Source organism: Umbelopsis ramanniana (assembly GCF_025399195.1).
Source record: "Umbelopsis ramanniana AG unplaced genomic scaffold K450scaffold_2, whole genome shotgun sequence".
Classification (NCBI taxonomy): Eukaryota; Fungi; Mucoromycota; class Umbelopsidomycetes; order Umbelopsidales; family Umbelopsidaceae; genus Umbelopsis; species Umbelopsis ramanniana.
Window position 1 is genome coordinate 594931 of NW_026252088.1, and position 11260 is coordinate 606190.

The 11260-nt window shown below is 43.0% G+C and overlaps 5 protein-coding genes across 5 annotated transcripts; all 5 read left to right on the plus strand.

Annotated features, from left to right (window-relative positions):
* Positions 1–429: 429 nt before the first annotated feature.
* Positions 430–2706, plus strand: K450DRAFT_219426 (uncharacterized protein). Its single transcript, XM_051585367.1, has 10 exons — positions 430–750; positions 811–911; positions 978–1271; positions 1334–1357; positions 1419–1508; positions 1585–1865; positions 1924–2071; positions 2141–2301; positions 2364–2479; positions 2538–2706. The coding sequence occupies exons 1-10, from the start codon at positions 468–470 to the stop codon at positions 2579–2581; spliced, it is 1542 nt and encodes a 513-aa protein (XP_051449356.1). The 5' UTR covers positions 430–467; the 3' UTR covers positions 2582–2706.
* A 100-nt stretch (positions 2707–2806) lies between these two features.
* K450DRAFT_296488 (uncharacterized protein) lies at positions 2807–4021 on the plus strand. Its single transcript, XM_051593638.1, has 2 exons — positions 2807–2999; positions 3077–4021. The coding sequence occupies exons 1-2, from the start codon at positions 2871–2873 to the stop codon at positions 3848–3850; spliced, it is 903 nt and encodes a 300-aa protein (XP_051449357.1). The 5' UTR covers positions 2807–2870; the 3' UTR covers positions 3851–4021.
* A 92-nt stretch (positions 4022–4113) lies between these two features.
* K450DRAFT_296489 (uncharacterized protein) lies at positions 4114–6496 on the plus strand. Its single transcript, XM_051593639.1, has 10 exons — positions 4114–4420; positions 4493–4593; positions 4657–4950; positions 5025–5048; positions 5120–5209; positions 5286–5566; positions 5623–5770; positions 5830–5990; positions 6058–6173; positions 6237–6496. Exons 1-10 carry the CDS (start codon positions 4141–4143, stop codon positions 6278–6280), a joined length of 1539 nt encoding a protein of 512 aa, XP_051449358.1. The 5' UTR covers positions 4114–4140; the 3' UTR covers positions 6281–6496.
* A 177-nt stretch (positions 6497–6673) lies between these two features.
* K450DRAFT_219433 (uncharacterized protein) lies at positions 6674–8751 on the plus strand. Its single transcript, XM_051585368.1, has 8 exons — positions 6674–7067; positions 7131–7231; positions 7304–7597; positions 7666–7689; positions 7758–7847; positions 7918–8198; positions 8265–8412; positions 8477–8751. Exons 1-8 carry the CDS (start codon positions 6782–6784, stop codon positions 8639–8641), a joined length of 1389 nt encoding a protein of 462 aa, XP_051449359.1. The 5' UTR covers positions 6674–6781; the 3' UTR covers positions 8642–8751.
* Positions 8752–9343: 592 nt separating this feature from the next.
* Positions 9344–10514, plus strand: K450DRAFT_219444 (uncharacterized protein). The gene is made up of 2 exons (XM_051585369.1): positions 9344–9374; positions 9451–10514. The coding sequence occupies exons 1-2, from the start codon at positions 9354–9356 to the stop codon at positions 10222–10224; spliced, it is 795 nt and encodes a 264-aa protein (XP_051449360.1). The 5' UTR covers positions 9344–9353; the 3' UTR covers positions 10225–10514.
* The last annotated feature ends 746 nt before the right edge of the window (positions 10515–11260 follow it).

Here is an 11260-nt window from a genome sequence, read left to right on the forward strand (position 1 = left end):
ACGACACATCCATTCTTTCATTATGGAAGTAGTCTTCTTTATCGTAGGAGAGGTCACAGTAGCTAATGAATAATCTGGAAAATTACACCACTCGGTGTTCCACCACTTTGAGACAGGAGAACGTTACACAGCTTCCGAGAACTACGAGTTGTTCTCAGTTGTACCATTTTAGGTTGCGCCCGGTGGGCATTTTAACAGTATGGTCGGGTAGGAAAAACAGCAAATTCATTTTTGCTGTTAGACACTGGTTCCTCTAAGCACTAGGCACATTGAAAACACATAGATCAGTGCAAAATTCAAGATCCAAAGTAAATGCAACGAAAAAATTGATCCATGCATTAGCATGTTACCTTGATAAATGTGTAATGCGGCAATTTTCTTTTTAAAGTTGTTGTGTGTGTGTCTGAGTAGTCACACAGCCTTTTTCCATCTTGAAAATCTCATCCTAGCCCCACTGTAGCCGACATATGTCCGTCAGAAGCATAGAAGGGATATACATTTACAGAGGTGTTGAAGCTATCAGTGGCAAACTTGCCCGGCTTTCAGCCTCGGATGCGGTGGGTATTGTGGCGGGTACGGCGGTCGCTTATTACTTGCTGCAAACCTTTATTTGTGACCCACTACACAACTTTCCGGGCCCTTTCGGCGCAAAATTATCCCGTATTTACGAATCCAAAGTTAGAGCAAGTGGTAAAGAATATCTGATCACCGAGGGACTGCACCAAAAGTACGGGAATGTGGTTCGGATTGGTCTGTATCTTAGGCTCATCTACACCCTGCTTGCGAGCATGCACTAAATTGACTCTGCAGGTCACAATACCCTATCTATAAAGGATCCGGAAGCCATAAGACAGATTTACATGTCAGATAGATTTGTCAAGTCACCTTTTTATAAAGCTTTGACATTTGATGTAAGTCTGGCCAGTAGACATCGCACTGGAACGAGCTGCTCCCGATGTTAACATCGAATTTTTAAGCGAGTACATCAGCTTACATCCACCGCCGACCCAGAGGAACATGCAAGATTCCGAAAGATTATGGCACCTGGATTTTCTCAAGCTCGGTTGGACGAGCTAGAAGATGTGATTATGAATTCTGGTGTGGAAGCATTCTTGAAAAAGCTGGAGAGCCAGTATGCCGATAAAGATGTTGTCTGTAATCTTTTCACTGAGTTTCACTGTCTAGCTTTGGACATTCTTGGAGAACTAGCGTACGGAAAGAGCTTCAATATGATTCAGAGTCAGAGCCATCCATTTACGAAATGGCTGCGGGTAGGTAATAAACTGTCTGCCTATGCTAAAAGGTCCCTATCTAATTGCGACTTCTAATATAGCAACGACAAACATTGATACCATTGGTAAAGCATCTCTAGCCTTTCAGATGACTATGAGTTTGTATCTTACACTATTAGAAAATAGTGTAGCACATATCCATCTATCAACGACCATCCTTGGTTGTTGAAGATGCTGTTTCCGACTGGCTACCGCTCGTTCATGAGGATTCGGAAAGTAAGTATTAGGCAAGGAATAGCCAAAACCCATAGAGGTTAGTGCATTGTATGGCAATAGAGCTAAAATTCCCAAGTTTGGAGATGATTGTCTGGTAGATAGTGCAAAGAACAAAACCAACACAAGACGAGACTTCACGCAAATCCTCCGTAAAGCTATGAAAAATTGTGATCCAAATCAGCACATGTCTCCAACAGAATGTAGTCTGGCTTGCTTCATGCTTATAGTAGCGGGAACAGATACAACAAGCAACTCATTGTGTTTTACGCTGTACCTTTTGGCAAAGCATCCAGAAGTGAAGGATAGGCTATTCAATGACCTTGTGCGTCTCATGCCAGATAGTCAAGCGGTCTTGAAGTAGGTGTGATGTTATAAACCTGGAGTCTAATGCATATATGCTAACAACTCAAAAAAGATACAAGGATATTCGTAAGCAGGCTTTACCTTACTTGTGGGCTATCATTATGGAAGCGACCAGAATGTTCCCAGCTGTGCCTGGAGGTCTTCCCAGAGTTTGTCCAGCAAGTGGTGAGACCATTGCGAATCGGTATATACCAGGAGGGGTAAGTCATTGGAGTTTGATAGATACCCTACCGGTGGATTTAATAGTAATTTTGACAAAACATCAATAGACCATCGTGCAAGTACCAACGTGGTCCATACACCACGACGCCAGTATCTTTCCTGAACCATTCACTTTCATGCCAGATAGATGGCTACAGCTAGAGTCTAATGAACTTGCAAAGTATCACCTTGCTTTTTCACTTGGCCCACGAATGTGTGCGGGAAAAAAGTATGTATTGCCGTCTTAGTGGCTTCTCTCAATCAATCCACTAATTCTCATCTATCCTTCAGCTTGGGAATGATGGAGATGACGCTCACACTGTGTCATTTGCTAAGGAGATATGATGTTCGTCTAAGCAACCCAGAAGAAAAAATGGACCTTTTGCAAACATTTGTTGCTAAACCAGGTGAGTGAACCGTACTGATAGTCATAACGCAAGCTGTAACTAAATTGTTGAATTACAGCCTCCATGACCACTAACGTGTACATTTCTAAGCGCCAAAAGTGAAGGGATATATGTGAACTATTCTACACTATAGTGATAGCTAATGTCAAACACTCAAAAGTTTCAGTAGTAGAAATATGTGTCTAGTACACTCTTTTACGCTAGGGTCAAATAATAGAAGATATCGCAAAATTTGAACCGCCTGATTGTTGGCTTGGGCTGCTTGTCCAATGAGTACTCCGCTGATGTATCGAAGAGTTGAGAGAGCTGACTTGATTTGAGTCATAGCTCGCAGTTTATTACAAATCACGCTCACATTCTTTTTACTACCACACTTGACATCAAAGCAAACATGACTAGATCGTACCCATTCTATCAAGTCGACGCATTCACAGAAACTAAACTTGGTGGTAACCCCTGTGCCGTGTTTTTGAATGCAGACGACTTGAGCGACGCGACTATGTTGGCAGTAGCCAAAGAGGTCAGGAAATCGAATAATATGCCTTTGTAAACAACTGTAATATATTTAATTGTTTATTCAACTCTTTCGTTTGTTAGATGAACCAATCCGAGTCAGCGTTTGTCGTAAAATCGTCAGTGGCAGACTTTGGAGCACGATATTGGACCACGGCCGAGGAGATACCTCTGGCTGGACATCCCACGGTGGCTACTATCTATACACTGATTCAGGCCGGTCTTATCGTTCTCAACAGTGAACATAAACGAGTGACGTTGGAATTGAGAGCTGGTGTGATTCCAATCGACATTTATTCCGCAAAAGACGGCAAGTTGGAGAGAATCGTGATGACCCAAGTACCTCCTCGCTTCCTATCTGAACATGATCCATCGGTCATTTGCCCTATCTTCAATTTGACACCGGAAGATCTGATAGAAGGTGTTCCTATTCAAACTGTGTCAACTGGCACCCCCCAGTTGATGATCCCGCTCAAGTCAGAAGAGAGTCTGCGAAAAGCCCGCATTTCCGATATCGACGCCTATGTGAAGTACAAAGGCCAATCTGATTTCTTCTCGCCTCACTTATTCATTACGAAGGGTATTTCCGATGAAGCATCGGTATTTGCAAGGCACTTTGGAGTTCCCCCTGATCTTATGGAGGATCCAGCCACCGGATCAGCGACCGGAGGTATGAGTGCTTTCTTGGTAAAGTATGGACTTGTGGACAAGACGACCTTCATTGCTGAGCAGGGTCATTGGATGGGACGGCCAAGCACCATTCATGTTGAGGTCATAAAGGATGAAAAACGGAATATCAAGGACGTAAAGATTGGAGGCACGGCTGTTTTGGTGTTGAAGGGTGAATTGCTGTTATAAGAGTTATGCCTGGTATTTTTGTGGATTTTGTTAGTTTGCGACGTGGGTACTGTTCTGAATGAATGTTTTTTCCGTTTGTTTGAAAAAGAGAGAGTATGATGCTTGCTACCACTTTTTAATAAAATGGCTTTTAATTTTCGTGCGTCTGCAGCCAAATGTACGACAATGTAGCAGATCACAAGGCAGGCTTACTGGGAGGTATAAGTTTCCCACTCATATGCCAATTCATAACTCTTTCCTCTTTGATCTCTTTTGCAACATATACTGTCCCTACTCACACTTTATTCTCAATGGAAAACTACATAAACAGAGAGAAGGTGAACGAAACCATCCAAATTCTATTACACACCATATCGCATCTCAGTACAGCCGAAATTGTAGGCTACACGGCGGGCGCTTTGGCAGCTCGCTACATTATTGCAACGTTTGTGTTGGATAAACTCTCAGATATACCAGGACCATTTGCCGCAAAGCTTACACGGTTTTACGATGTCAAAATGAAGGCTTCTGGCAAGAGATATGTGTTGATCGACGAACTTCATAAGAAGTACGGCAAAATAGTCCGCACGGGTAATGGGAGATGGTGCTATCTTGATTTGCAGTTAGCTCAGCCAGCCATTGATGATTAGAATTCCGATTTAGGGTATGACACTGTGTCCATTCACGACGCAGAAGCCGTCAAGCAAATCTATGGAGGCGAGAAGTTTCGAAAGGCTCCTTACTATAGAGTCTTTCTTTTCAACGTGAGGAAAAAGAAAAATGTGGAGTAATTTATGCGTTCTTGAACTTACCCTTGCCGTTTCTAGAATACTTCCAATTTGATCGAGACCAGCGATCCCGTCCAACATGCCAGATACCGACGCATTTTTTCACCTGGATTCAGCCAGGCAACTCTAGACAGCCTTGAAGTCTTAATAATGGAATCAGGAATAATTGCTCTGATGAATAAGCTCAATGAAAAATACGCCGACAAACCTGTTATCTGCAATATCTTTAACGAGTTCCATTTGATGGCGTTCGACATTCTGGGTGAACTAGCATATGGCAAAAGTTTCAATATGATTCAGAGAGAATCGCACCCTTTTCCAACATGGATAAAGGTAAAAAATGAATTAACATGGTTGTTGTTTGTTTTATCTTAATACTAACATTCGACTTGTGTGCGGGAACTTAGACTAGATCAACGATGATGCCGCTTGTAGGTCACCGATTTTGTAATGAAAACACAGCTCTACATTAACGTAACTCACATATCAAACTTGTAACCAGTGTACTACCTTTCCCGAGATCAACCACTATCCAAAGCTTTTAAGCATTTTCTTCCCGAAATCAAACGGAGCCACCATGGATATCATCAAGGTATGCCAAAAGAGAATGAGTGATTTGATATATTTTAAACCAACGGCTCTGCTGTTCTACTAAGCGCCCAATCCAGTTTTCTGAGAAATCATTAGGTGCTCGATTAGCGGACAAGGCAAATAATAGAAGAGATTTTACGCAATTGATGGTTGAAGCCATGAAGGCAGACAAAGAAGGCAATTATTTGACCGCTTCCGAAAGTCAGGTTGCATCTGTTGTTCTGCTCGTAGCTGGAACCGACACAACAAGCAACACCATGACGTTTGTTGCATTTTTGCTGAGCAAGCATCCTCACGTCCAAGAGCGTTTGTTTCAGGAGCTGGAGGAGGCCATGCCAGACAGAAACGCAACGATCAAGTTAGTAATATCCATCAGCATAATCATGCAGAAGCCGCCACTAATTTTCGTCACAGTTACAAGGATGCTAAAAAAGAAAAGATACCATACCTATGGGCTGTCCTTATGGAGGTGACTCGTATATACCCTGCTGTACCAGGAGGTTTGCCTAGAGTTACACCGAAAGGAGGTGCAGTCATTGCTGGACAATTCATTCCCGAGGGGGTAAGTGCCACGTTTGATATTGACACTTGTGCTACATTTTCTAAGTGCTCATTTCGTAGACTGTCGTTGAGGTACCAACGTGGTCTCTCCACCATGATCCAGCTCTATTCGCCGATCCTTTCGAGTTCAGGCCCGAGAGATGGTTAGGAGACGATGCCGAAGAGCTGTCGAAGAATCACCTTGTCTTTTCAGTTGGTCCACGAATGTGCGCCGGCAAAAAGTAAGTCATAAGCTGAATGTCGAGAAATCTCTTGTTGTGCGCTTATTTAAATAACAATTACTGATAGCCTGGCTATGATGGAAATGACCTTGGCCATGGCTCACTTTTATCGACGCTTTGCTGTAACACTTGCTGATCCTAACGAAACCATGCCTTTAATGCAACAATTCATTATGAAGCCAAGTAAGTCGATTGGATGCTTTCGGTGGAGCCCCATTTCTTGCTAATTTTTGGACTTCCATATAGAATCTCTGCAGTTGAACGTCTATTTGCGAAGCAGGGATCATTAAGCGCAGTGTGAAAAGAGTTCATTTCGACTGGTGTGAAACCAATTGATACTGAACGGCAGCTCATAGTTTAACCATCTGTTAGAATCTTCTTACCATTTTCTGATTGCCAAAATTACATTCCATCCCATTATCCATTTCCATTCATTATACATATGGCTACTGTCTAATACATTATTATTCTGGGTGTTACATTAAAAGCTATCTTTACTTGGCCATACATCCATACCAACTGGTTATACTTATTGATCATAGCGGTTAATCATATTTGCCGCTACGGACCGCTTTCAGAACCATCAAATTTGGCCGAAAAGCATTGCATCAAAGGTGTATTTGCTTCGTTTTACATTAAATTCGTCTGAGACGTCATGGCAAATGAAACGGGTAAATCATGGGGCGGCGGTGAATATTTCAACCGTGAATAAGCGAAATTTTTCCGTGCCAAAAGAATAATAAATACAGTGGGCCCGTCTGACTCTCAACCACCTTTAAACAAACAAAAATATGCAGATCGAGAATTCTTTCAACCTCGAAAAGCTAAGCGACACCGCCCAAAAGTTGCTTAGTACCATACGCGAAGCGAACAAAATGGAGGTTGTGGGTGTCATTGCTTGTGCTTTGACGGCCCAGTATGTTATCAATACCTTTTTGCTGGATCGCCTCCGCGCCATACCCGGTCCGTTCGTGGCTAAACTATCGCGCTTTTACGATGTCAAACTAAAGGCATCTGGCAAGGCGTGGCTGCTGATCGACGAGCTTCATAATAAATACGGCAAAGTGGTTCGAACAGGTAAGATTTCATATACCACCAGCGACAGAGGCATACCTGCCGTGCTCACTTTACCTATTTAAGGCTATAATACTGTGTCGATCCGAGATCTAGACGCCGTCAAGCAAATATATGGAAATGAAAGGTTCCGCAAGTCGTCTTTTTATGATGCGTTCGTTTTCAATGTGAGAAAAGAAAACCTTCTTGTTCAACATATTCGATGCTCATACACTGACTTCACATCACTTACCTAACAGGGGGCTCATAACATGTTTGCGACCACTGTCCCCACAGATCACGCCAGGTACCGCCGCATATTAGCACCGGGATTCAGCCAGGCAACCCTCGACGGTCTAGAAGATGTCATAATGGACTCAGGTATTCTTGCTTTAATGGACAAATTCGATACAAAGTTCGCAAATCAGCATGTCGTCTGCAATTTGTTTGACGAATTCCATCTTCTGGCATTTGATATTCTTGGCGAAATGGCCTATGGCAAAAGCTTTGATATGATTAAGTTACAATCTCATCCATTTGCCGACTGGCTGAAGGTACAAACACATTCTATTTGTAGATACATGATTTATTTATGTACTAATGCTCCAACAACCTCGTAAAGACACGAACCAAGCAGATGCCAGTTGTAAGTGACGCGGATGACCAGGCACTTTGAAGGTTGGCATCGAGATACTTACCTTGCATTCGATGCAGACGACCACTTTTCCTGGTATAAACCGTTATCCCCGGTTATTAGGCCTGTTGTTTCCTCGAGCAGCAAAAGCTACCGAAAATATCTTCGACGTAAGCACTGAAAAGGCGATCATAAATTAACGGGTTATATCAATAATTCTGACTCCTTGCTTGAAACCAGTTCTCGAAAAAGTCAATGGAGGATCGGTTAGCTGATAAGGACAACACAAGAAGAGATTTCACGGCACTGATGTTGGCGGCTTTGGATTCAGACAAGAAGTCTAATTACTTGACCGTGCCCGAGAGCCAGGTAGCATCCGTCATGTTGATAGTTGCCGGAACCGACACCACTAGCAACTCCATGACCTTCATTGCGTTCTTGTTGGGTAAACACCCCAAAGTCAAAGAACGTCTGTTCCAGGAATTGGTTCAAGCCATGCCTGATAAGAACTCAACCTTGAGGTTCGCTTTCACACTACTGGCCCAACAGAATATGCTTTAACCCGTACTTACCGATTTCTATCATAGATATAAGGATGCTAGAAAGGATCAGTTGCCATATCTGTGGGCTGTCATGATGGAAGCGACTCGTTTGTATCCTGCCGTGCCTGGTGGTTTACCTAGAGTGACTCCAAAGGGAGGCGAAATTATCGGTGGACAGTTCATTCCTGAAGGAGTAAGTTTATTTTCTGGATACAATAGGGTCATCATTACTTTTGGTTAACAGGTTTACCTCTTAGACGATTGTCGAAGTGCCAGCGTGGTCAATCCAGCACGATGCGAGCATATTCGAAGAGCCTTTTGAATTCAAGCCAGAAAGGTGGTTAGCCGACGACTCTGAGGAGTTGGCCAAGCACCACCTTCTGTTCTCATATGGTCCACGTATGTGTGCTGGCAAGAAGTAAGTAGTAGACTTAGGGATGACGCCTGCAGTGGCCGTAATATTAATCACCATTGAACAGCTTGGCTATGATGGAGATGACCTTGACTATGGCTCACTTGTTCCGACGGTACGACTTTAACTTTGCTGATCCAAGCGAGACAATGCCTTTGGTGCAGGCATTCATAATGAAGCCACGTAAGTAAATCGTCAGTTTGCTGACGGAGCTCATCTTCGTCTCTGCCTGATCTCTGTATACTTACCAAATGTACACCTTTACTAGGATCTCAAGAGTTGAATGTCTACCTGCGTAGCAGAGATCAATAGATCTATTGTAGCTGTCTGGGAATTTTTAAACCCGCTAAACAACGCGACGCTTTAATTAGTCTTCGATTGTACCTTCGATCTGAATATAAATTTTGCCATCGTGCAATTATCAATATATCTGCCCTCAGTAGAAGACGACAAGCTCTCGCAACTATTTTGTCATTGTCAATCGAGGTTGTATTGTGGCCTTCAATTGTAACGCTAGAGATGACGCATACTGCGCAAGTACAAACATGAGTCACGCAGGACATCAGTTAAACATGAAAATAATTCAAATTTCCCACAAGTTGGAGATTGTCACCATGGCAAAATCATATCCATACTATCAAGTTGACGCCTTTACCCAGGTACGGCTTGGTGGTAACGCTTGTGCTGTGTTTCTAGACACTGATGACATGGACGACACAACAATGCTGGCCGTTGCTAGAGAGGTATAGTCTATATACTCTTACCTCTTTCAAATGAATTGAAAACACCGCTTTCTCAACTACGGAGCATGCCAATTAGATGAATTTATCTGAATCGTCTTTCGTAGTCAAGTCACGCGTAGCAGATTATGGAGCAAGGTACTGGACGACGGTTGCTGAAATTCCCATGGCGGGGCATCCCACAGTGGCAACTATCTACGCTCTGATTCAGGCTGGGCGGATCGAAATCCACACTGAGCACCAACAGATCACATTGGAGTTGAGAGTAGGTATAATTCCAATCGATATCTATTCGACAAAGGATGGAAAAGTTGAGAAGATCATGATGACTCAGAAGCAACCAGAATTTCTATCCATTCACAACCCATCTATCATCTGTCCACTGTTCAATTTGACTCCTGATGATATACTGGAAGGAGTTCCAATCCAAACGGTATCGACTGGCACGCCACAGGTGATGTTTCCGCTCAAGTCCGAAGCAAGCTTGAGGAAAGTGCGCATTGCCGAGCCCGAAGCGTACACTCAGTACAGGACGCAATCCGACTTCTTCTCGCCTCATTTCTTTATTTGCGTAGGCATCTCTGAAGGCGCCTCGACGTTTGCAAGGCACTTTATGCCTCCACCCAACCTGTCCGAAGACCCTGCTACTGGGTCCGCTACTGGAGGAATGAGTGCTTACTGCACCAAGTACAAGCTGTTGGACAAGAAAAAATTCATTGCAGAGCAGGGACATTGGATAAGTCGCCCTAGTAAAATCCATGTAGAGGTAGAAAAGGATACAGGAGGCGAGACTAAGTATGTCAAAATTGGAGGGCAAGCGGTCCTAGTGCTTAAGGGAGAGCTGTTATTGTAGGAAGTTGTTCCATTACCAGTAGGGTACATTTACCTTGAATTCTTTTATGAGCTTGATAAACGTATGAACCTTCTCTTTGAAGCTATGAGTGTTTTCAGTGAAGTATACAGCAATGTGCGGCCCTGAAATCAAAGTGGATCTAACTGCGCGCATGCCCGAGTTTCTTGAAAGGCAGTCGATTTGTCCGTAATTTGTGGAGCCATATTCCCTTCGGCTATGGACTTGTGGTAAATCTACAATTGATGAGAACATATTAAGCGAGGATTATTCAACTTAGAAGTGAGGAAAAGTTTGAAAATTCGAATGAAATAGGTGAAAATATTTTCTGGGAATGGTCAATGATGTTTCATTGTTACGGGCCGGCGTGACAACCTTTTCTTGCACAAAATTTGAGCCACTAAATTTCCCGGTGAAATTTGACTTAAATACTTCTTATGATCGCACTCACCACCTTGCTACTTCAACATAAAAAGATGCAAGCTCAAACCTATCCAAGTGATGCAATCAGCAAGACTATTACGACTTGTTTAAATGCCATTGATCAGCTCGATCGAATGCAAGTACTAGGCATCGCGGCTGGTACCTTTACAACGTACTACGTTACCAAGACGTTTTTGTTGGATCCTTTGAGGAACATACCAGGCCCATTCGTAGCCAAGTTATCACGTTTTTACGAAGGTTTTTTGAAAGCTTCTGGGAAACAATGGATTATCATTCATGGTCTTCATGACAAATATGGGACAATAGTTCGTACAGGCAAGTAGCCATCTAAGTTTACATGTAAATGCGCCAGTTGCTATCCATCCCACCAACATGCAGTACCTCTAGGATACAACTCTATTTCTATCAGAGATCCGGATGCTTTCAAACATATCTATGGTACAGAGAGGTATAAGAAGACCCCGTTTTACCAGGCATTTTCGTTCAACGTATGTTTCAATTTGCTTAGTGAGCATGGGGTTTTTCAAAACGTTTACCATCAATTTGGGCATTAGGGTGTCAAAAACTTGTTTACAGCCATTGATAGTGCAGAACA

Coding starts and splice junctions, on each gene's coding strand:
- K450DRAFT_219444 (XM_051585369.1), top strand. CDS start 9,354: ATGCTGGCCGTTGCTAGAGAG. Junction 9,375..9,450: donor TGCTGGCCGTTGCTAGAGAG/GTATAGTCTATA, acceptor CATGCCAATTAG/ATGAATTTATCTGAATCGTC.
- K450DRAFT_296488 (XM_051593638.1), top strand. CDS start 2,871: ATGACTAGATCGTACCCATTCTATCAAGTCGACGCATTCACAGAAACT. Junction 3,000..3,076: donor TGTTGGCAGTAGCCAAAGAG/GTCAGGAAATCG, acceptor TTCGTTTGTTAG/ATGAACCAATCCGAGTCAGC.
- K450DRAFT_296489 (XM_051593639.1), top strand. CDS start 4,141: ATGGAAAACTACATAAACAGAGAGAAGGTGAACGAAACCATCCAAATT. Junction 4,421..4,492: donor CGGCAAAATAGTCCGCACGG/GTAATGGGAGAT, acceptor ATTCCGATTTAG/GGTATGACACTGTGTCCATT. Junction 4,951..5,024: donor CTTTTCCAACATGGATAAAG/GTAAAAAATGAA, acceptor GCGGGAACTTAG/ACTAGATCAACGATGATGCC.
- K450DRAFT_219426 (XM_051585367.1), top strand. CDS start 468: ATGTCCGTCAGAAGCATAGAAGGGATATACATTTACAGAGGTGTTGAA. Junction 912..977: donor ATAAAGCTTTGACATTTGAT/GTAAGTCTGGCC, acceptor CGAATTTTTAAG/CGAGTACATCAGCTTACATC. Junction 1,272..1,333: donor CATTTACGAAATGGCTGCGG/GTAGGTAATAAA, acceptor CTTCTAATATAG/CAACGACAAACATTGATACC.
- K450DRAFT_219433 (XM_051585368.1), top strand. CDS start 6,782: ATGCAGATCGAGAATTCTTTCAACCTCGAAAAGCTAAGCGACACCGCC. Junction 8,199..8,264: donor GATAAGAACTCAACCTTGAG/GTTCGCTTTCAC, acceptor TTTCTATCATAG/ATATAAGGATGCTAGAAAGG. Junction 8,413..8,476: donor GACAGTTCATTCCTGAAGGA/GTAAGTTTATTT, acceptor TTTACCTCTTAG/ACGATTGTCGAAGTGCCAGC.